Here is a 23,209-nt window from a genome sequence, read left to right as displayed (position 1 = left end):
CTGATGTTCCAGACATTGTGCTAAGCACATTATGTGTATTATCTTATTTAATCATCACACCCTATGGAGTAGGGTTATTTTACAGATGAGGAACCAGAAAATTAGAAAGATTAAGTAATAAAAGTTATACAGCTAGTAAGTGGCATAATTAGAACTTAACCAAGCTCATTTGACCCCAGGGCTATTTACCATTATGAAAAGCTGCCTCCACTAAAAAAACAACCAAAACCCACAAAACTTAGTATCTATACATGGACTGCTTATGAAAACAGGCCAGTGACAACAGGTTATACGTGTAATTTTATCCTCTTTGCAAAGCGCTCATAAAAAGGATATAACCTTACCCATAACATTCTTAGATAAAGCGTAGTAAAGGCTCTGAAACACTTTAAAAATTGTAGCTAAGAGTTATCTAGCACTAACTATGGACCACATAGTTGTCCTTATTATTTTACATATTTTATTACATCTTCATAGCATTCCTATGATACAGGTAATATTATAATCCCCATTTTACAGATAAGGAAAGTAATCATTCTTATGGTTAAGTAATTTGCCCAAGGTCACACAAGCACTAAGTGGTAGAGTCAGTATTTGAACACAGGCAGTCTGGCTCCAGGGTCTGTTGTCTAAACTAGTGCATTTTACTGCCTCAAAAAACCAAAAGTTAAAACGGTTTTCAGAGTTAATGAAAAAACTGTCCATTTGGATATCTAACTAAATTACGGATCTAAGCACCATACTCACAGCCCAAGTCTTTACAATTTGTGATGCAAAACACCTTGAAAAAAGTCAATCTAAAAGTTAGTTAAAAGATGGTTAACCTTTTAAATAATGATAAAATATGAATCAATGAAACAACTGAAAATGCTCAAAGTGAAAAGTTCTATTCAACAAAGCATCTGTCCATGGAAAGAACTTTCTAACATGTTAAGAACTTACTACTGGATAAGGGAGTGTGCAGATGAAAAGCTATTTATTTTCGTATTCCAGCTCTTTGGTGTGTTTATGTTCATAATCAGTTTTCAGGCAGTATCTCTCATACTTAAAATATACTGAAATTATTCCTGTTTATCTCTCTGCTTCCTATCTCTAGTGGCTATACTGACTTTCATACCTCGATTGCGGCAGCACTGAAGTTCATTTATACCCTTCATCCGATTTACAAGTCTGTCCACTATCCAACTTTTAGGTGCTTTTTGTTGTTGTTGTTCTAACAGTTGTACCATTAACAACCTTCATTTCATGTCAACCTTTATAACAGCATTTCTTTTTTCCTTTCTCTTGGGGGTGGGGGGAAGTATGTGTTACAGACCATTTTGAGAAGCTGTTATAGGAAAAAGTACCTATATGCATATAGAATGGTGTTTGTATGTAATTTTAAGGAGTTTAGAACCCGCCTCCCTAAAGCTCACCTGTTTAATTCAGGTTAAAAATCTTGCTGTATACTTATTGTGTTTACAACATAGTAGACTTAAGGAATACAAATACAACATAACAGAAGATGTGAATTACAAGAAAAAGGCTTCTGGTATCCATATACCAATCAAAAATCAGAGGGTTTTATGTCTAAAGTATAAAATTCATCGCCAAAAGAAAAAAATAAAAGAAGCATGCCTAACTATTTAGGATAAAGATAACATATGATAATGTTTTCAGGAATAACATGGAAGGAAGAAAATGAGAAAACAAATCGTCCTTTTCTTCTAAGTGGAATGACCATGACTATACAGGAGTTGGAAAAAGAGGATTCGAGGAACTACTCACTTTATGTAAAATATTTCATCTATCAACAGTGGTTTGTACTTGTGCTATAGAGTACCATGCTGATAAGAAATCCAAATGAAAAATCCTTTACCAATTCAAAAACTATATAAATATGAGTATGTACTTTCAAATAAGTATCATAAAACTCTCTTCCATTCTTGAGTTGCAAATACATCTTAATTTTGTTGTCACCTTAAATAACACTGTCCTTTGAAGGACAGTGCCATTTTTAAAGAGATTTAAAAGAATCTATTACAAAAAGATTAATCTCAAATTCCTCTGAAAGTATCTGCTGTGGATAAAAGCCTGTCTATTTTCAGAACACTGGTCTGGACTTTGGCCCTTAACCTTGCACATGTAGTCAAAAGTCCTATAAAACTGTCAACATGGCCTGCCATCTGCATCAAGGGTCATTTCTACACTTGAAATTATGTGTTATAACATGCAAACTAAAAACTTAAAAAACTAAGACATAAGGAATGTTGCTATCCTGTACAGCACCTGATTACTGAAAAATTTCAACACAAATTCATTGCAGAAACTTTAGAAAATGAAGAAGAGTATGATCATGATGATGAAGAACAATAACAGGAAGGGTGCTACATATCTCTTCTTGTTTGTTTTGCCTGAGCTAATCACTTGTCATATACATTATTTTACTTAATCTTAACAACTCTACGAGATAGAGTTATTGTAAAAAATAAAAAAAGACCTATTTTTATCACAATCTTATAGACAAGGAATTTAAGACTATGAATGTTACATGTATTCACATAGCTAGTAGGCGACAGAGTCAGGAATTAAACTCAGGTCTGATTTCAGAACCAGAGCTCTCATTCACTAACATATATTGCCCAAAAAAGAAAAGTAAAATCATCTGTAATCCCACCAGCCAGATACAACCACTGCTAACGTGATCATTATCTCACCAATGCTACTTTCTCCTCTGACACCCAAACAATCCCAATTCTCTCCCTCTTCAGGCAACCGATGTTAGTTTGGGGTATTCTTCTGGACATTTTCCCCTTTGAATGTGTACTCATGTATCTATACAAATATATACTTAATTTGTTAAATTATATAAGTAACATCATGTTATATGTAACGTTGCTGTGATAGGAAATTGAGGCACAGAGACGTTACATGACATGCTTAAGATCACAGAACTAGTTAGGGGAAAATCATAATTGAAACACAATAAGACACATTTAATTAAAAATGACCCTAAACCTTTACACCTTGTTTTTCCTGATTGTTTAGAAAAACTTTAAAATCTTGTGTTATACACCTCAGGATCATCACTATAATAATAACAGAATTAGATAACATTTATAAGCATTTACTATAAAACAAGCATTGTGCTAAGTGCTCTAGATTTATTAATCTAAGGTTACCATTTCCATTTTTACAACTGAGGAAACAGGCTTAGACAGGTTAAGTGACTTGCCTAAAATCACACAGCTAATAACTAATGCTGTAGGTAGAAAAGTCAGAGTGTAGGGTGAGCATGTTCCTTTATTTTGGGAATTGTTTTATTGAAATCACTGATATCAGTTCGTTACCCTAAAAAGAGAATACAGCCCTGTCTCATATGAAAAAACTGAATTTTCTACTTTTTAATTTAAGGGTCAGTCAAGGGGTGCTTATAGAATTTACACAGCAATAGAATTAGGGACAATGTATTTCTGGACTATACTGTGTCCACTTCAAGAGTTCAACAATAAATCCTGCTTGTGACCTTCCACAAATCACTTAAATTCCCTAGGCCTTAATTTCCCCACTGTAAGACGATTATCAAACACAATTCACTTGACCTCGCCTACTCTGGTAGTTCAGTTATATAACATCATCAATCATCTCCATGGTTCAGCTGCAGAACCAAAACATACTGTTAACTTGTAACTTTTCCTCAGGTTTTCTGCATATAACAAATCTGATTTGAGGAAGAGTAAAACAAATTAAGTATTCTAGAATCTAATGCTATGTAGACTGACTCCTTCAGTTTATTAGACAAATATTCTGGATCAACAGCTATATCCCATTGCAGCTTTCCCTAAACTTTGCAGACCAAATATCAACAACTTGCTCTGGTTTGATCCACAGTTTCCTTTTTCTTGTAGGATAACACTGAAAACTAGTCATGGGTACACAGATACCATGTACAAAAAGACAGATCAGGAAAAATATATGTCAATTTCTCAGACACAAAAGCTTTATTCTTCCCACCTAAAATACAGGTACCAAAAGGTTTAAGTTAAGATAATAAGGAAACATCCCCAATTACTCCTCAGAAGTCAACAGCAGAATGAACCCTATAGGTTTGTAAGCAGCCTCCAGCAGCCCTGTAACCCAGTTGGTTCTCCAAGTGTGGCACCTCAACCAGCAGCTTCACCATTAACTGAGAATTTGTTAGAGAAGTGAATTCTCAACCCACCCAGGCTTACTGAGTCAGAAATTCTGGGGGTGGGTCTTGCAATCTGTATTTGAACAAGTCCTCCAGGTAATTCTTGAAGCATGCTAAAATTTGAGAACGATTGCTCATTTAACCTTTAGCTTAGGACTGTTGCCTCTGTCTGATATACTATTTTCCTAAATCTGCATGTGATAATGAATAAAGGACAGGAAGATATCAGATCACTAGCTTTAACTGCGCTATTATGCATGAGTATACAATAAAATATGATCATTATTTGGTTAATATATCCTATGCAAGAGAAATTCAAAGAGGATGGATTATTTGTTTGCTTTATGAGTCTACTAAATTCATTTGTTTATCGTTAATTTTTGGTACTATGTAGAAGATAATAGCTTCAACCCTCAAGTCACTAATCTTATCTCAGTAGAAACTTATTTCCACAGAGCTTAATAACTTTACTATAAAAGAACAAATCATTAAAAAGTTTCTGTGCCTTAAATCTATCTCAGATAAGAAAAGGAGAGACTGCAGTGTATGGCAATTAACACTTTGGCAACATGTTTTAGTTTCTTCCCGGTTTTCTGAAAATCTTAACTGAGGTTTAGTTTGGTTCAATTCCAATTCAGCAAAGACTCCTGCTTGTGGAAAATATACGTAAGTAATAACACGGACAAGACTTTTCACAGTGATTCAGCATTGGCAATTTAACCAACAGCAGCTACCTTGCTTCTTGACAATAACAAAAGCTAGATTAGATTAAGGATGTCAGATGGGCAATCAGGAAGTGAAAGATTAGTCTCCCTACAATCATTCTGATTTGCAAATCTGGAAAAGAAAAGGCCTCTGATAGGGTTTCTCTTCCAAAACTCAATGCAGGAATAGAGAATTAGTGCATTTATTTATTTTACTTTATTACACTAAAATTTGCGTAAGGAAATGCAGAGCGTAATATTCCATTGCCCAAGAAATGTGACAGTACCTCAAAACATGAAAATAATTTTGTTCCTTTTAGAAATAGAAAAGCTATTCCTAACACATATCTGCGATTGATTTAAATTGAATAGTCATTTACAACAGTGGATGAAGCCCAAGTTTCTGCAACCTGCAAGTGAAATCCCCGAGGTCTTTCAATATTCAAAACTGATTCCATAGAATCAAATGTCTCTGATTACGTTTGGCTCAAGTTTTTGCCTACTGTCTTTTCTTAAAACATGTCTTATTTGGCTTCAGAGGTATAGTATCCTGCTATTTCAGATTACAGCTACTGATAACTTCCCTAGAACTAGAAATCACCTTATTCTGCTGATCTGTAATGCTGTAAATATGTAGTAGTTGCATCCACTGTGCAATTTTAATGAGCAGGAATTAACAAAAGACCTAAAACCAAGTCTTGTAAAGTTTTTTACTGAAGCTCTCATCTGTATACTCAACTAGAGCTGTGAACATTTCTGACACAGCTCTACAGACTCACTGTAGAGTGAGTGTAAAGGATGTTGCCAGGCAACTCGTCTAAGTTTGGAAGAATCTAAGCCTTGATAATGAGTCTGTCTCAGGTTTGCTCCCACACAAGAAGGGTTTTAGTGAACTCCCACATGTGCTTACAGGCCATTCATGAGAAGAGGTATTTCTAACAGTGAGCATCCAGGAGTCCAAATCAGGAACCTATAATGTTTCTTTTTTAATTCAAGTATAATGTTTCCAACATCACAACTATTTTCTGTAACTGTCCAGAAAACCAACAGGGATTAGGCAAAAAAGGTCATATGCAAAGGGCCAGTGTTGAATGAACATTTTTATTCACACTTGAATGTTCCTGATTGCACATGGCCAAAGCAAAATTTCAAGTATCTCAGATCACAAAAATCACCCTGAAAACGTATCTACTGAATTATTTTAATTCTTTTGAAAATTATCTTTGAAGCTGTTTTCAATACTTACATAATTATATCAATAATCAAAAAGGATGTTCAATAAAAACAGTGCTCTAGTGAGGAGAATATGCAATCACAGTTGCAAAAGAGGTAGCAGCTATGTTTTTATGAATAATATATGTGCAAAACACTGCTCTGCTTGATGGGCCTGATCCAAACCTCCCTCTTTCAAAGCAGATACTTTGCATGCATGCTTACCAGGGCAGTATGCATCCACGTCCAGTTTCTGAGCTGAAGTGAGGGTTGGTGAGCCAAGCTCGGATTCTGGAATTCGTGGGCTCTCAACAAACTTTGCCTTCCTCAGAGGGGCTAAGGACAAAAAAGAGAGACAGAGAGAGAGAGAGAGCGAGAGAAAAAAAAAAAGAGAGAGGAAAATAGAAAGGAAGGAAGAAAGAAAAAGGAAAGAGAAACAGAGGGAAAGAGAAAGGAAAGAGAAACATAGAGGGGTCATGAGTAAGGGGAACAGCAGGCAACAGATGGAAGCACTTAAATGAACGACACACTCTGTCAGACTCAGATCAGGTTACCCTATTTTTTTTGTGCCAGAAAAAAAATTAACTGCATTCTACATAGAGGAGATGGGTCTTGTTAAAAAGTCACTGCAAACTGGAAAAGCTAAAATCTAATAACCGAAACTATGAGCATAAGTTGTAACTGTCTATCACCTTTAGCTATTTTCTCTCTCCTTATAAAGCAAGAGCTTTCTTATTTTGTCTTCCTTTGCCGTTAAATACAGGTATTGACTGAGTAAAGTATAGGACTAAGTTTTAAGATTTTGTTTATAATAATTGTAATCAAAAGTCTTCTTTATCTAGAAATAACTATTACATAATACTGGGTTGTGATAAATACCTTAAGTAAGATTAATCTATTGATATTTAGCTTAACAAGTAAATCAATTATCTAACCGCTCAGCTGTTAGGTAAGAAGTCAAAACTGCTAGTGGACTAAAATATTAACTAGGCCATGCCAGTTTACAACTGGATGCTAAAGATAAAGAGATGTGATTTAGTTACAAATATAATCATGAGGTCTATGGAACAGTAATATTGCATGCCATGAAAAACATTCATTCTTGTAAGAAATGAATGAACGAAAAAAGTATAATTCATGAATTGAAAGTTTTCATATTAAAAGCTCATATAAATTTTATGTAATGGTTTTAGGGGGAAAAGTTAAGGAACATTATTGATATACCTTTAAATAATCAGTTAAATATATTAAAAGTTATAATTATGAAGACTGCTTTGGTACTTTTAAACTGAGTTCTATTAAATAAACTGTAATAGGGTGAAAGTGCTTAGCATAATACTGGTGCAAAAGTAACGGCTGAATCTGAAATTGACTTGTATGCATTACACATTATATCATAACTATAGGTGTCCCAGACATGTGAGTGCTTAAGATCACATTACTTTTTTCAAAAGTTTCTGCATGTTCTTCAAAATCCTCATCCATTACTGATTCACAGGGGGATTTTAAGTTATTCCTAAAAGACCCTGTAAAAAGTAATATAAAACTTTGTCATTACAATGACCAGAATTCTCCTCTATTTTCTTTGGAGAACAAAAATATAAAGTTTTTAAAAAATAGAAAATATTTTTGATATGTGCCAATACTCAAAACCTGCAGTCAACTAAACCACACTTTAAATCTTAAGGTATGTATGTATATTTTAAGTGTATGTTAAAAAAAACAAATTAAAGCCTTACTGTCTCCATGGCAACAAAGGCTAAGGGTGCTAACAGTATGGTTCTCTGCCAAAAGTAAGCTCTGGAATAGCAGAACTCTCACCTCTGATGACAGGTAAAACTTGAGCCTATTTTTAAAAATCACTATCACAAACGAAGATCTCAAATGATTTATACGCAAATCTGCAGGCTACTCATAGCCAATATTAGAATCTCTTTCACTCTAATCTCACCAATTCGAAAATAATGAAACATTTTATTTATCCAATATTGCTTTGTATAGGAGAAATTATAATTTAATTCTTAAATCTCTTAAGTCCTTTACTAGAATTTTATTATTCTATTTTATCATGGCAGTAGAATAATTATTTTACCTGCTGAGTTCTGACAAAGACAGCCCTGGTCCCTGTTCAAGGGACTCTACACATCTAAAAAATCTTAATAACAATTTTTATAATGAAATTTGGGGCTAGTAGACAGACAGAAATCAGCAACTTAGGGTAGATATGTAAGAAAGAAATTGAAAGATGGCAGGAGAAATTGAGGGAGGTATGGAGAATGTATTAAGAATTATGAGATGGAGTCAAGGGGGAAAATCAGGATCCTAGAGATCTGTGAAACTCAACACCATGCAGACTTCTCTCTTTTCCCTTCTCAGGGAATCCCAACTGTTACCTTTATAGCTCATAGTGGACATTTAATTCTGTTTTTCTACCTTCAACTCTTAACTGTGATCCATGGGACACTGTACATGTCTAATAATGAATTTTCATTATTCTATAAGGTAGATAATAATGTCACTCTCAGTCAAATTACAGAAAACTAGTATTACCTGTAAGTCAATCACACAGAGGAGGTACAATCACAGGCATGACAGATTGTCCAATAGTCTTAACACTACTTGGTGGAGAACATAACAGGTCAACATGGAAGATGGGACACAGTATTTCATTTGGAAGCCTAGAATTCCAATATATTTTATTGTAAAATAAATGGTATATAAGATTAATCAGATGGGTAGAAGAAATCTTTGTCAAAAGGGTTTACCAGATAGTTTTTTTAAAAAGTGGTTGAAATGAGATGGGTAGGGGACTCTAAAACCAAACCAGGTATTTTATTATGATATGAGAGATAACAGGAAACTACTACCAACAATGGGAATATGATTCTTATGCTGTAAGAGACTTGAGTTTGGGAATCTGGCAGAGTTGAGAGGAGGATGCATACTGGTTAAGAATATGGGTTTAGTCATTTCAAAGATTGAGGTTGTAGCTCTAGTACTTATAAGTAATAAGAAACTGGGCAAGTTAGTTAATGTTACTAAGGCTCAGTTTTCTCAAAAAGTCACAGGATTATTATGAGGCTTAAATAATTCCAAGCATGTAAAGTACTTAGCATAGTGCTTGGATATGACGATATAGTTCATCTAGGAGTTTATTAAGACATGGAGCAGGGAGGGCAATGGCTATGGAAAACAAAGTAAGCATGTGGTTCCAAGACATAGCATGGAGAGGCAGTATAACACGATAATACAGTAATGAGGGGTTGGATAAGAGAGGAATGAAGAGTCTGAGCCCTGAAACCAGAAAGCCTAAGTTAGATCCCATCTCTTCCACTTTTTCCTAGCTGTGAGAATTTTTCTGTGCCTAAGTTTCTTCATCAGTTACTTGGAACTAATAACAGCAGCTACACCATGGGGGAGTTGTTAAGGATTACACTAATTAATTCAAATAAAATGCTCAGAACAGCGCCTAGAACAGAATAACTCCTCTATAAATGTTAGCTGTTTTTATCATTGTTTCTGCTGTTGTTGTCGTCATCATCACCGTCACAGATGCAGCACTATTTGGAAAGTGTGAATTGTGTGTGTGAGGGGGTAAAACAAAGACCTTTAAGATGGCATGGGGGAATGACAAAAACGGCGATATTACCAATTTTGTTTTTAAAATTGAGAAGGGAATAATGTTGAAGAAAACATGTTATACCTTAGAAGGTGGTAGAATACCCAAATCAAAGTGGTCTAGGTTAGACAATGAGAAATATGTGGGTACATAAAGAAAGTTAAACACTATGATTTAGACCACTGGTTCTCAAACTGTGGTGCCTGGACCAGCAGCACAGCATCACCTGGGAGTTGGTTAAAAATGCAGATGACCAGACCCCATGTCAAATCAGCTGATGATCAGAAACTCAAGAGGGTACAGTCCCAGCAATCTGTGCTTAGCAAGCCCTCCAAGTGATTCTGAAGCACACTGAAGTTTGTAGCCACTGAATTAGAGAGAGAGAGATCTATAAATACCTCATGAAAACAGATCATTAAAAGGCCTTTTCTAAGAAAAAAGTTGAAAGAAAACAGAAATCAAGGCCTCATCTCTGAAAGAATTAACGTCTATCGTGAAAGTTAGGATTTCTTCTCAGTCACTCTTTTAGCAATATAACTCTTGTGTTATGGTTTTTGGTTTTTTTTTTAAACAGTTCCAAGTAATAAAGTATCCATTATTTGGGGCCTATTTTGAAGAGAGACCAAATATGTCTGTACTCACTAATTCTTACCAAGATCATTGAGGGGTGGAGGACGGGGTAATAAGAGCACTCAGATATATCACAAAGAAATGTTAATGGTGAAAGAGAAAATCCACCTATGAAGATCCTCTGTAAACTGAGATGCTATAGATGATGCTGAAGCACACCTCATTCAAGCAATTACAAAGGCATTAAAATATAAATTTTAATAACTATTGAAATATTTGTCTTTGATAAAAGTTTCATAGCAAAGGGGAATTTTTAGGGATAAACTGTCACAAGACTCAGATACTCATGGAAGAATGGTATGGAGGCAGATAAAATAAAGCAAGGACCAGGAAAATGAGAACTGAAGGATAAATATAAAGATGTGCAGAACATAAAGTACCAAGAAAGTTCTTTCACAAAGTTGGTTTTGAGACTAAAAGCATATTCAGTAAGCTTCATCTAAAAACAAATTCACTGTCAAATGAATATGGTTTCTACTAAATGTGAAAGGAGGGTAAAATGATTTTAGCTGTAGGCAAGAAAAAGAAATACAAGGCACCCAAGTTAGAAAGGAAGAAGTAAAATTATCTTTGTTTGCAGATGACACAATCTTAAATGTAGAAAATCCTAAAGATTCCACTAATAAATGAACTCAGCAAAGTTGCAGGATACAAAATCAATACACAAAAATACACTAACAATGAACAATCTGAAAAAGAAATTAAGAAAACAATTCAATTTAAAATAACAACAAAAAGAATACTTAGGAATAAATTTAATCAAGGAAGCTAAAGACTTGGAACACTGAAACTACAAAATGTTGCTGAAAGAAATTAAAGACTCAAATAAATGGAAGGATAACCCTTGTTCACGTACTGGAAGACTTAATATTGTTAAGATGGCAATACTACCCAAAGTGATCCATAGATTCAATGCAATCCCTATCAAAATCCCAATGACACTTTTTGCATAAATAGAAAAACTCATCCTAAAATTCATATGGGTCTCAAGGAACCCTGAATAGCCAGAATAATCTTAAAAAGAATGAAGTTGGAGATCTTAAACTTCATGATTTCAAAACTTACTATAAAGGTACAGAATTTGAACAGTGTGGTACTGGCATAAGGACAAACATATAGACAGTGGAACAGAATAGAGATTCCAGAAATAAAACCTATGGTCAAATGATTTGACAAATGTACCAAGACCGTTTAATGAGGAAAGCATAGTCTTTTCAATAAATGTCGTTGGGAAACTTGGATATGTGTATGCAAAAGAATGAAGTTGGACCCTTATCTTATACCATATACAAAAATTAACTCAAAATGGGTCAAAAACCTGAATGTAAATTAAAGTTATAAAATCCTTAGAAGAAAACATAGGAGAAAAAGATCTGAACTACAGAATTGTTAACAAAGTAGAGAGAAACAGTGGAAAATTTATCTGGAAAGAGAAAACTGTATTTTGAAAAGTTTTTAACAGAGCTTTCATAGGCAGAATCTTAGGACATTCATAAAATTTTTGTTCCTAAACGTTTATTAGAAAATAAACCTTTCAGTAACAATGGATTTCCTGGAGTGGGGGTGGGAAAAAGGGGTAAAAGGAGAGAGATTATTTGAGAAATTCTTTATTTCCTCTTCTTAACCCCCAATCTATGGTGGGTTTAAAATCGGGAAATAGGTGGTAACAGCATCCTTCCAATTTATCTAATATCCTGATTGCTTGTCATAATTGTGCTTAAATGGTGACATAAACCACACCTTGAAGAAAGAAAGAATGCCAAGGAGCTTTTCTTTTTTAGTTATGCACCAATAAACAAATGAATCCCCCAAAATAGAGGGAACAAAAACTAAAAAAAACTGAGAAAGAAAAACCAATAGAATTTGACAATTTGACACATGCTAGATGTAAGTGAAACACAGATAAAGAGAAAACTATAATTAATATAGTTCCCCATTTTTTGCAAGGAGAAAGTATCCATCTATAGAAAAGTAAAAACATATAAAACAAATGAACACCCTCAGATGCAACCCAGAAAGAGGAAATTAAAACGTGACATGACAGTCTTTATCAAATAATGGCTCGTCTACTACAGAAAGAGTTTCCGACTCATTATAATGAAAAATAAAACTTTGCTGCTCTAACCAATAACAAAATTAACATAAAGCTGCAAAGTATTTTTCTGGTTCTCTTTTCTTCTATAAAAGTATTAAAAAATGAAGTATATATTTTACACATTTCTCTTTACCCTGCTTCTTCCCCAAATACCATGTGTTGCCTTCTTTAGTCTCCCCACTTTCCAGACTCTAAGCTACAAATGAAAATTGTTGCATGTTGTTTTACACCCATACTATGCAGTGAAGTATCAAATAATTAGAATGCATTTATTTTAAATCTAAATATATATTAGTATAGCTAGAAATACAATATGCATATTTATTCTTGACAACAGACTATTAGAGATCTGATGTCTTTGAAACCTATACAAATATAAGTGAAATATGAAATGTGTGCAGTGTGGCAAAGTCAACTACGTTTACCAATACAAATATCAGTTAGTGTGTGGTCACTAGTTATCCCTGGATAACTAGTGGGTGGGCTCGCCTGTGAACATTTCCTATCTCCGCTGATCACAGTGAACAGCTTTATAAAGAAGGAATCCAGAATTCATTTTATTTGAGCAAAAAAGCAACATTGCATAGTTTTACCATTTCCAAAACTAACAGCAACTATATCTACTTTTTTTTTTTAATTGAAAGGTAGCTGATCAGCGTCAACTTACAGCATTATGGTCCCACTGAAAGTAAGGACTGAAAAGAAGGTCCCACTTGGACATAACACAAAGAATACAGAAGCTATCCAAGTACAGAGAAATTTAGCAATTTGAATATCAAAATAAGTTCTTTTAAAGTACCTATCACCTAAAAACTTTAACACTAACTTCCTAATAATGAAAACAAAACAAAAAACTCTGAAGAAACAAAACCCAAATAACTGAAATGACATTAATAATTTTAAATTTATAAAGAATTCAATAAAGTATGGAACAACTATTCACTAACAGTGACACAGCAAACTGCTACAGATAAATAACAGTAAATGGAACTTGAGATAGTACATTGGTATATTTATTTATTTACAAGTAACAGCTTCAAAGCAATAGGATGCCTCAAATACATTCATAAAGCTGTCTATCGACCAAAATATAGAGGTTGCGAGATCAGTGCTAAATTGTTTTTTTAGTACTTTCTTCTTCAGAAGTTATAGCTGTGAGGTATAAATTTATATATAAACACATATAGCTGAAAACTCTAACATGAATCTAATTTCTTCCTATTTAATTTTTTCATCTTTAAGGTACCCCTTACTTAAATAATCTTGTAAAAAAAATACAACATAACAAAGGCACCTCCTCTACTAGAGGTGCTAATAGGTAATAAAATGGAGGCATCAGAATACATTTTAGGGATTATCATAAGCATTTGACAGGATTAGGATACTTCACTAACATGAAAATTCATATTTACTCAAAACGTAAATTTAATCCTAAATGAAAGTTTTACATCTAAATACTGATACTTTTAAAGTGAGAATTTTTTTTGTTAAAAAACTGCATACAACCATTTGTAAACCAATTCCATACAAAAAATTCCATAAGAGCTCTTCCATTCAATTCAATAAATGCTACTGTGTTCCTACCATGTGCAAAGCGCAGAACTAGACACTTCAGGGGATTCAAACATGATTAAGGCAGTCTCTGACCTGAAGGAATGCAACAATGGGATAAGACAGAACAAGAACAGCTATGATAAGAAGCAGAGAAAGTGCCATGAAAAAAGTACAAAACAGAAGCTATAGGGTTTAAAGAAGAGAAAAATGTACATATCTTCCTCAACTTATGATGGGGTTATATCTTGATAAACACACTGTAAGTTGAAAATATCCAAAGTTGTAAATGCATTTAATACACCTAACCTACCAAACATCATAACTTAGCCTAGCTTACCTTGAATTTGCTCAGAACACTTACATTAGCATACAGCTGGGCAAAGTCATCTAACACAAAGCCTATTTTATAATACCGTGTTGAGTACCTCATGTATTTATTGAATACCATACTGAAAGTGAAAAGCAGAATGGATGTTTGAGTAGAGAATGGTCCTAAGTGCACCAGTAGTTTACCCTCATGATTGCCTGGCTACTGGGAGCTTTGGCTGCTGCTGCCCAGCATGGCAAAAGCATATCATACTACATATTGCTAGCCCAAGAAAATATCAAAATTCAACGTTCAAGGTATGGTTTCTATTAAATGTATATTGCTTTTGCATCATTATAAAGCTGAAAAATCTTAAATAAAACCATCATAAATCAGGGGAGCATCTCTACTTCAGAATGTCTCCCAATTCAGTATGAAGTTTAATAAATATAATTAATTTTCTATTAAAATCAAAATTACAAGGTTAATTTAAGAAGCTAATTTTGAGAGAATTACTAATCTTGCTAATTCACCTTTTTTAAGTTTCAATGAAGAGTTTTATGGTTACAATAGTTGAAAAGGTACTAGGGGAAAAAATGCTCAGCATATGTTTTTAAAAAGTTGAAAAAGAACAAACTAAACCTAAAATCAAGCAGAAAAAGGAAATAATAAAGATTAGAGCAGAAGCATTAAATAGTAAATAAAAAAATTGAGGACTGAGGACGGTAATGAAATCAGAATTTAATTCTTTGAAAAGATGAACAAAATGAAAAAGTCTTTAAAAATGGGCAGAAGAACTGAATAGACATTTTTCCAAAGAGGAAATGCAGATGGCCAAGAGACACATGAAAAAGATGCTCAACACTGCTTATCATCAGGGAAATGTAAATCAGAACCATAAAGAGATATCACCTCGTACCTGTCAGAATGGCTATCAACAAAAAGAACACAAATACGGCTTCCCTGGTGGTGCAGTGGTTGAGAGTCCGCCTGCCGATGCAGGGGGCGCAGGTTCGTGCCCCGGTCTGGGAGGATCCCACGTGCCACAGAGCGGCTGGGCCCGTGAGCCATGGCTGCTGAGCCTACGCGTCCGGAGCCTGTGCTCCGCAACGGGAGAGGCCACAACAGTGAGAGGCCCGCGTACCGCAAAAAAAAAAAAAAAAAAAAAAAAAGAACACAAATAACAAATGTTGGTGAGGATGTGGAGAAAAGGGAACCTTTGTACACTGTTGGCAGGAATGTAAATTGGTGCAGCCACTGTCAAAAACAGTATGGAGATTTCTCAAAAAACTAAAAATAGAACTACCATATGCCCCAGCGACTTACTCCTAGGTATATATCAAAAAAAAAACCCGAAAAAACTAATTTGAAAAGATACATGCATCCCAATGGTCCTAGCAGCATTATTTACAATTGCCAAGATACGGAAGCAAACTAAATATCCATCGACAGATGAATGGATAAGGATGTGGCGCAGGCGCGCGCACACACACACACACACACACACACACACACACACACACACCCCAGAATACTACTCAGCCGTAAAAAAGAATGAAATTTTGCCACTAGCAGCAACATGGATAGACTTGGAGGGCAATATGCTAAGTGATATAAGTCAGAGAGAGAAAGAAAAATACTGCATGATATCACTTATATGTGGAATCTAAAAAATACAACAAACTAGTGAATATAATGAAAAAGAAGCAGACTCACAAATATAGAGAACTAGTGGTTACCAGTGGGGAGAGGGAAGGAGGGAGGGGCAAAAAAGGGGTAAGGGACTAAGAAGTACAAACTATTAGGTATAAAATAAGCTACAAGGGTATATTGTACAAGACAGGGAATACAGCCATTATTTTATAATAACTATAAATGGAGCATAACCTTTAAAAATTGTGACTCTATTATATACCTGTTAACTTATATAATATTGTACAGCAACTATACTTCAATAAACAAACAAAAAAGATGCACTGTATTTTAAAGTTACATACAATTTTCAGATTTTACAAAAATGAAAGGATTTATACCTAAAAAAAAAAAATTTAAAAATCTTAAACCAGACTGACCAAGAAAAAACAGCAAAGACACAAATTACTAAAATTTACGAATGAAAGAGAGGACATTGCAATCAACTCTACAGAAATGAATCAGATTATAAGAGAATGTTATGAACAACTTTATGCCAACAAATTAGACAGTTTAGATGAAATGGACAAATTCCTGACACAAATGATCAAAATTGATGCATTAAAAAATGGAAAATCTGAATAGACTATTACATGTAAGGAAACTGAATTAGTAATTTAACATCTTCCCATAAAGAAAAACCTAATCCTAGTTGGCCTCACTGGTGAATTCTACCAAATATTTAAAGAAGAAATAAGAGCATGCTTTTACAAACTCTATCAGAAAATTAGGAAAGAAGTTGGGACAGGAGCAAGAGACCTAGAAAAACAGGTTAGTTTAGGTACATGTGGCTAGATTTTGTATCAACAGTCTACAAGAAATCTGTAGCGATATTTATTTAATTTATGAATTTAGTTTATTCATATTTAGCTTAAGCACTTAAGCACTTAAATAAATAAATATCATCACATTTTTGCCTTGTTTTAAAAATTAGTTAATATGACACCATTTTAAGTTTTATCAAATAAAAAAGTTTAAAAACTAAGCTTTTTCCAATATTACATCTATTGATAATAGTTTTCTTATAAAGCTTTATAAAAAATTATAATTTTGCTCTGATCTTATTTGGTAGTTCAAAGCAAAATTAAGTACAAAAAAATCTTGTCGAAAGAGCATTCCAATAGTAGAAAAATATGCTTAAACTTTGTTTTAGAAAGATCAGTGGGAAGGGTAATTCTGTTTGAGATTTGTATAGCCTCTTTTGTTAGTGAAACTAACTTCTTGCTGGAGCCTAATTCTAATGCTGGGTACATAGCTCTAAAAACAAAACATCTCACTTTCAAAAGGTTATGCAACAACCAATAGAACAACAGCTAACATCTGTATAACAGTTTACCTAACTCATTCAACGTTCATACTTTTCCATGATGAACACATTAACCTTGTTTTTCAGGTGGGAAAATAGAATCAAAAGATCTCTTGCCCAAGATCACAGTATTCAAGTGGTAGATTACAGACTTCTGATTCAGAATATTATTTCATTCACAATATAGTTCCTCAAAAGGTGGCACTCATTTTAGGAAGAGATGATTTTACACAATCTATAAAAGTGGCAGTACATTGAATTACACAGTATGGTAGACTTTACTAGCGCCTACCAGCATCCTGCAGCCTCCATTCCTTTCTAGGCACAGGGATGACTACAACTGCCAGCTCCTGTGACGTTTAGGAAGGACTATGTGCCTAGTTCTGGCTTAGGAAATAAGAGCAGAGGTGACACAGTCCCTGAATGATTTTACAGTCCGTTTCTTCCTCTGGCACAAAAATCACAGACAGGTATCATGTTGAGATGGTGGAGACATAAGATTGAAGCAGCCTGGGCTACTGTGTTATTGCATAAAGGACAGCTGTCCTGGGAAGTTGCCCGGGCTTGCTGGATAAACTAGAAATAGACCTTTGTTGTATCAAGCCACTGAGATTTTTTTGCGGTACGGAGCCTCTCACTGTTGTGGCCTCTCCCGTTGCGGAGCACAGGCTCCGGACGCGCAGGCTCAGCGGCCATGGCTCACGGTCCCAGCCACTCCGCAGCATGTGGGATCCTCCCAGACCGGGGCACGAACCCGTGTCCCCTGCATCGGCAGGTGGACTCTCAACCACTGTGCCACCAGGGAAGCCCAGCCACTGAGATTTTTAAGGTTCTTTGTCATGACAGTATAGTCTAGCCTACTCTGACTAATGAAATAGCTACAATGTTATTCCCTTTCCAATTATCTTTCAATCCTTCTGAATATGTCAAGAAGAAAAATGTAATGTAGTGCTAATACTAGCTAATCCTCCTTTTTAACAAAGAGGGAGAAGAGTTTAGCTTCAGAGCCATGTGAAAGTATTTAGCTAGAATTAATGTTCTAGTTAATCTTATAGTTATAGCATGTGATACTGATTTTCCAGTTTGACCAGTAATATAGTTTCTTTTAAAGTAAATTTATTTAAATAAAAACATGAAATTCAAAGAAAACATTAGATTAAAAAAGGTTAAGAGGAGATGTGGCGAGAACATGAAGATGCTCTGCCAGTGAATGAAACTTCAGACAGTGCACTGTACCAAACTGTAGCTCAGCAGGGTAGCTCTTGATCTGTTTTCAATTCATTCTACGTTGAGTTGTTAGCAAACTATTTAGGCAGCTACATTTAAATTGGCATCCAGCATGAAGGGATGAATAGAACTGATAAAATATTTTGGTAATATGAACAATCTATAACAGTCATGACTGGGATATTGGTTACGCATTAAAGATAAAAGAATCAGGAGACAACAGTTGTAAATGGTGAGAATAAATTAATAACTTAAAAAAAGACATGAATAGATTTATGGTCATTTGAGCAATCTAGTCATTTGATTAAATAATCAGAGCAGGTGCCTCTTTAAATTTTTTGCCATCTTTTCAGGAGGGCCAATCCAATTCCACATACTTGTAATAGCCACTGATGGCACCTTCAGAGGTCAAAAGTGGGGAAAGAGGAAGCATAGACTGAATCAGCTGCACATACAATACACAAACTCTGAAGAACCTACATACAGGGTTATATTGTGGCATCCTTAGACAAGTGTGGTCTGTCAATATAGAAAAAGCTTTAGTGACTTTATTAAACTGAGAATAAACCATCAGGTTGTTCTTAGAGGTAAACAGGTGATTAGAGGGTTCTAACACTATAGTTTCAAAATTGTGCTACCACACTTCATAATATGTAAAGGGTCTCATATCACTCACCATACTTGCCACAGAAAGAAAAACCCTTGAAAAATTTGCCTCTTGTCATGAAGAAAGAAAAAAGGAAATATAGAGAAGATGGAGAAGAGAAAAGTATTTTATTTCAGGGAGATAGTAGGAAGGATACAGATTGACAGGGATAATGGGACAGGATATGGGAAGTACGTAGATTAAAGCAGCCCTTCCCATAGTTCAAGCAGACTAAGAGCCAGCACCAGAGCCCAAAGGAAGGGAGGTGTTTTCATCTTAATCAACTGGTGTACATGCAAACTGGCTGGTAAAGACTTAAGTCTCTCAAGCCCACTTTTAGACTTATGTATTCATAAAAATTATGGTCCTCTCCTATAGACATATAACCACAGTTATAGGACAATCATGGTTCTTCTTTGTATTAGGGTAAACCAAGAGCCAAAACAAACAACCCTAAAATCTCAGTGGCTTAAGACAACAGAATAGAGTTCTCATTCAATATGGATGCTCAGTACGAAGCGTCTTATCTTACAGTCTCAGAGTTTTCTGGTGTATTCTATTCATCAAGCTAAAGACCAGGGGAAAGAGGGAAGAACTGCATATGTGAAGTTTTTACAGCCCAGTCTGAAATTGGTATATATTATTTCCACTCATATTATTCAAAATTCAGTCACATGACACACTGATCTGCAAAGAAGGCTGGGATATATAGTTTACCTGTGAGCACAGGAGGAAAGGAGAATAGGTTTTGGAGAATGCATAGTATTCTTTGCCACATTCTACAAAGCAGCTTTGAAATTCATACAAGTTAGATGGGACTTTGTTCATTAGTGGAACTAATGAACAAAGCAGCAAATTCTATATAAACAGCCCCTTTCTTTTATTTTTTTTAAATTAATTTTTTATTGGAGTATATGGCTTTACAAGGTTGTGTTAGTTTCTACTTTACAGAATCAGCTGTACTGAATCAGCTCTACGTATACATATATCCCCTCTTTTTGGGATTTCCTTCCCATTTAGGTCACCACAGAGCACTGAGTACAGTTCCCTGTGCTATACAGTAGGTTCTCATTAGTTATCTATTTTATACATAGTATCAATAGTGTATACATGTCAATCCCAATCTCCCAATTCATCCCACCCCCCCTTTCTTTTAAATGGGTTGAACACACATCACCAAGAATTAGGAGCAGCCTAAATCTATACAATTATTTTTATTCAAGTATAATGCTTTAGACTACGGTGCCTAGAATGGTGTCCGCATGTGGTACCTGGTTAATGATTATTTGCTAATGAAGAGTATATAGTAGAAAATCAAAGCAAAGCCAGGCATTAAAAATAATAGTTTTAATAAAAGGAATGTCTTAAAAAGTGAGCTTTAAAAAGCACTTGTGGAAATGTTTATTGCAGCACTATTTACAATAGCCAGGACATGGAAGCAACCTAAGTGTCCATCAACAGATGAATGGATAAAGAAGATGTGGCACATATATACAATGGAATATTACTCAGCCATAAAAAGAAACGAAACTGAGTTATTTGTAGTGAGGTAGACGGACCTAGAGTCTGTCATACAGAGTGACGTAAGTCAGAAAGAGAAAAACAAATACCATATGCTAACACATATATATGGAATCTTAAAAAAAAAAAAAAAAAGGTTCTGAAGAACCTAGAGGCAGGATAGGAATAAAGACCCAGACGTAGAGAATGGACTTGAGGACACGGGGAGGGGGAAGGGTAAGCTGGGACGAAGTGAGAGAGTGCCAGGACTTTTATATACTACCAAATCTAAAATAGACAGTTGGTGGGAAGCAGCTGCATAGCACAGGGAGATCAGCTCAGTGCTTTGTGACCACCTAGAGGGGTGGGATAGGGAGAGTGGGAGGGAGACGCAAGAGGGAGGAGATATGGGAACATATGTATATGTATAACTGATTCACTTTGTTATAAAGCAGAAACTAACACACCATTGTAAAGCAATTATACTCCAATAAGGATGTTTAAAAAAAAAAAGGTTCTGATGAACCTAGGGGCAGGACAGGAATAAAGACACAGATGTAGAGAATGGACTTGAGGACACGGGGAAGGGGAAGAGTAAGCTGGGATGAAGTGAGAGAGTTGCACTGACATATATACACTACCAAATGTAAAATAGATAGCTAGTGGGAAGCAGTTGCATAGCACAGGGAGATCAGCTCGGTGCTTTGTGACCACCTAGAGGGGTGGGATAGGGAGGGTGGGAGGGAGATGCAAGAGGGAGGGGATATGGGGATATATGTATACATATAGCTGATTCACTCTGTTATATAGCAGAAGCTAACACAACACTGTAAAGCAATTATACTCCAATAAAGATGTAAAAATAAATAAATAAATAAAATAAAATTCTGTAAATCATGTGCATTAAAAAAAAAGCACTCGTGGATAATATAAATGTTAATCACTGAGGGCTTCCCTGGTGGCGCAGCAGTTAAGAATCCTCCTGTCAATGCAGGGGACACGGGTTCGAGCCCTGCTCCAGGAAGATCCCACATGCTGCAGAGCAACTAAGCCTGTGCGCCACAACTACTGAGCCTGCACGCCTAGAGCCCGTGCTCCGAAACAAGAGAAGCCACCACATGAGAAGCCCGTGCACCGCAATGAAAAGTAGCCCCTGTTCACCGAAACTAGAGAAAAGCCCGCACGCAGCAAGGAAGACCTAACGCAGCCAAAAATAAATGAATGAATGAATGAATGAATGGATGAATGAATCATCTCACTGAGAGACTTAGACTTCCAGAAAACAAACATTGTATAAATCATCATTATAATTAGACTATAATTATTTAACTTCGGCTTTATTTTCCATAAAAATTATCCAACAAAATATGCTGAGAACATAATCGAGTTAAAAGGGAAACACTACAAAAGAAACTTTGGCTGTGTCCAAGCTCTTCCACATTCAGGGATATTTGAAGGATGCATCAACAAAGGAAGTCAACATCCTCTTTATTCTTGACTTTCACCAGGAAAGCTAAGCAGCTGCTGTCTGACCCTCCAAGGCATATCAGTCACTGGCTGATCAGTCTGATCTTCTTGAGCCTTATTTTAAAAGCTTTGTTTAGGCAGGTCTGCAGTAGCCTTTTACTCAAAAGATGTTTAGCCCTACTACAAAAGTGTGTCCTTTCTTGGATCTCTACTGAATGCTCCAAGTTTTTAACAAGAACTCTACACTTTGGCTGGTCAGAGTGAAAAAAATCTCCCACTGCTGGGAGAACTCTAAGAATTGTTTGGTTTATAGGTATGTATTCTTTCTTCAGCCTCATGGAGTCTCACCCCACCTATGTGCCATTCAGTATTAAGTTAAAGACTCAAAAGGGCCCCTACGCAGAATTTTGTAGTTATGTTTCTATTTAGCTCCCCATTCTTCAGTACTCTGTAAATTCCAGTTGCCTTGGCTTTCCCAATTTCTTTCCTTTTTTTTTTTAATTGAAGTATAGTTGACTTACAACGTTGTGGCAATCTCTGCTGTACAGCAAAGTGACTCAGTTATACACAGAGACATTCTTTTTTTATGTTCTTTTCCATTATGGTTTATCCCAGGAGATTGGACATAGTTCCCTGTACTATACAGTAGGACCTTGCTGTTTATCTGTTTTAAATGTAACAGTTTGCATCTACCAACACCAATTTCTAATCTGTTTCCTCAGTTCGGCAAGACTGTCATTCTCTAAATTCTCCATCATCAGGACAATACCTTGAACACCTTTAGGCAAAAAGCCAGGATTCACCTAGTTTCCTCCACCACACTTTCTCCCAGAGATCCCATTACTATGCTGTCAACTGTCCAATGTCTGAAAAAAGTTGTCTCTAGTGCAAGGGCAAGTCCAGTACTGGTTAATCCATCATGATGGGAAGAGGTCTCTCATGGTGTTTTAATTTGCATTTTCCAGATGTTTAGTATTCATAATGTGGCTGACAAAAGGCAGAACCTTTGCCTGTTTTATATACTACTGCAGCCTTAATAATGCTTACAACAGTGCAGGGCACAGAGCAAGTACTATTAT

At 35.4% G+C, this 23,209-nt stretch overlaps 1 protein-coding gene across 4 annotated transcripts in view; it reads right to left on the bottom strand.

Annotated features, from left to right (window-relative positions):
• Positions 1-23,209, bottom strand: part of TANC2 (tetratricopeptide repeat, ankyrin repeat and coiled-coil containing 2) — a 348,234-nt gene that overhangs the window by 180,689 nt on the left and 144,336 nt on the right. The window contains exon 5 of one of the 4 annotated variants that reach the window (XM_029212661.1): positions 6,313-6,423. The exons of the other annotated variants lie outside the window; for them this stretch is intronic. Coding sequence (XP_029068494.1) covers positions 6,313-6,423 — 111 coding nt within the window. The remainder of the gene's footprint in view (positions 1-6,312; positions 6,424-23,209) is intronic. 4 annotated transcript variants of the gene reach the window in all.

The sequence above is a fragment of the Monodon monoceros genome, unplaced genomic scaffold, assembly GCF_005190385.1.
Source record: "Monodon monoceros isolate NGI ecotype Baffin Bay Population unplaced genomic scaffold, NGI_Narwhal_1 Super_Scaffold_9, whole genome shotgun sequence".
Classification (NCBI taxonomy): Eukaryota; Metazoa; Chordata; class Mammalia; order Artiodactyla; family Monodontidae; genus Monodon; species Monodon monoceros.
This window is presented reverse-complemented; position numbering and strand designations above follow the sequence as displayed.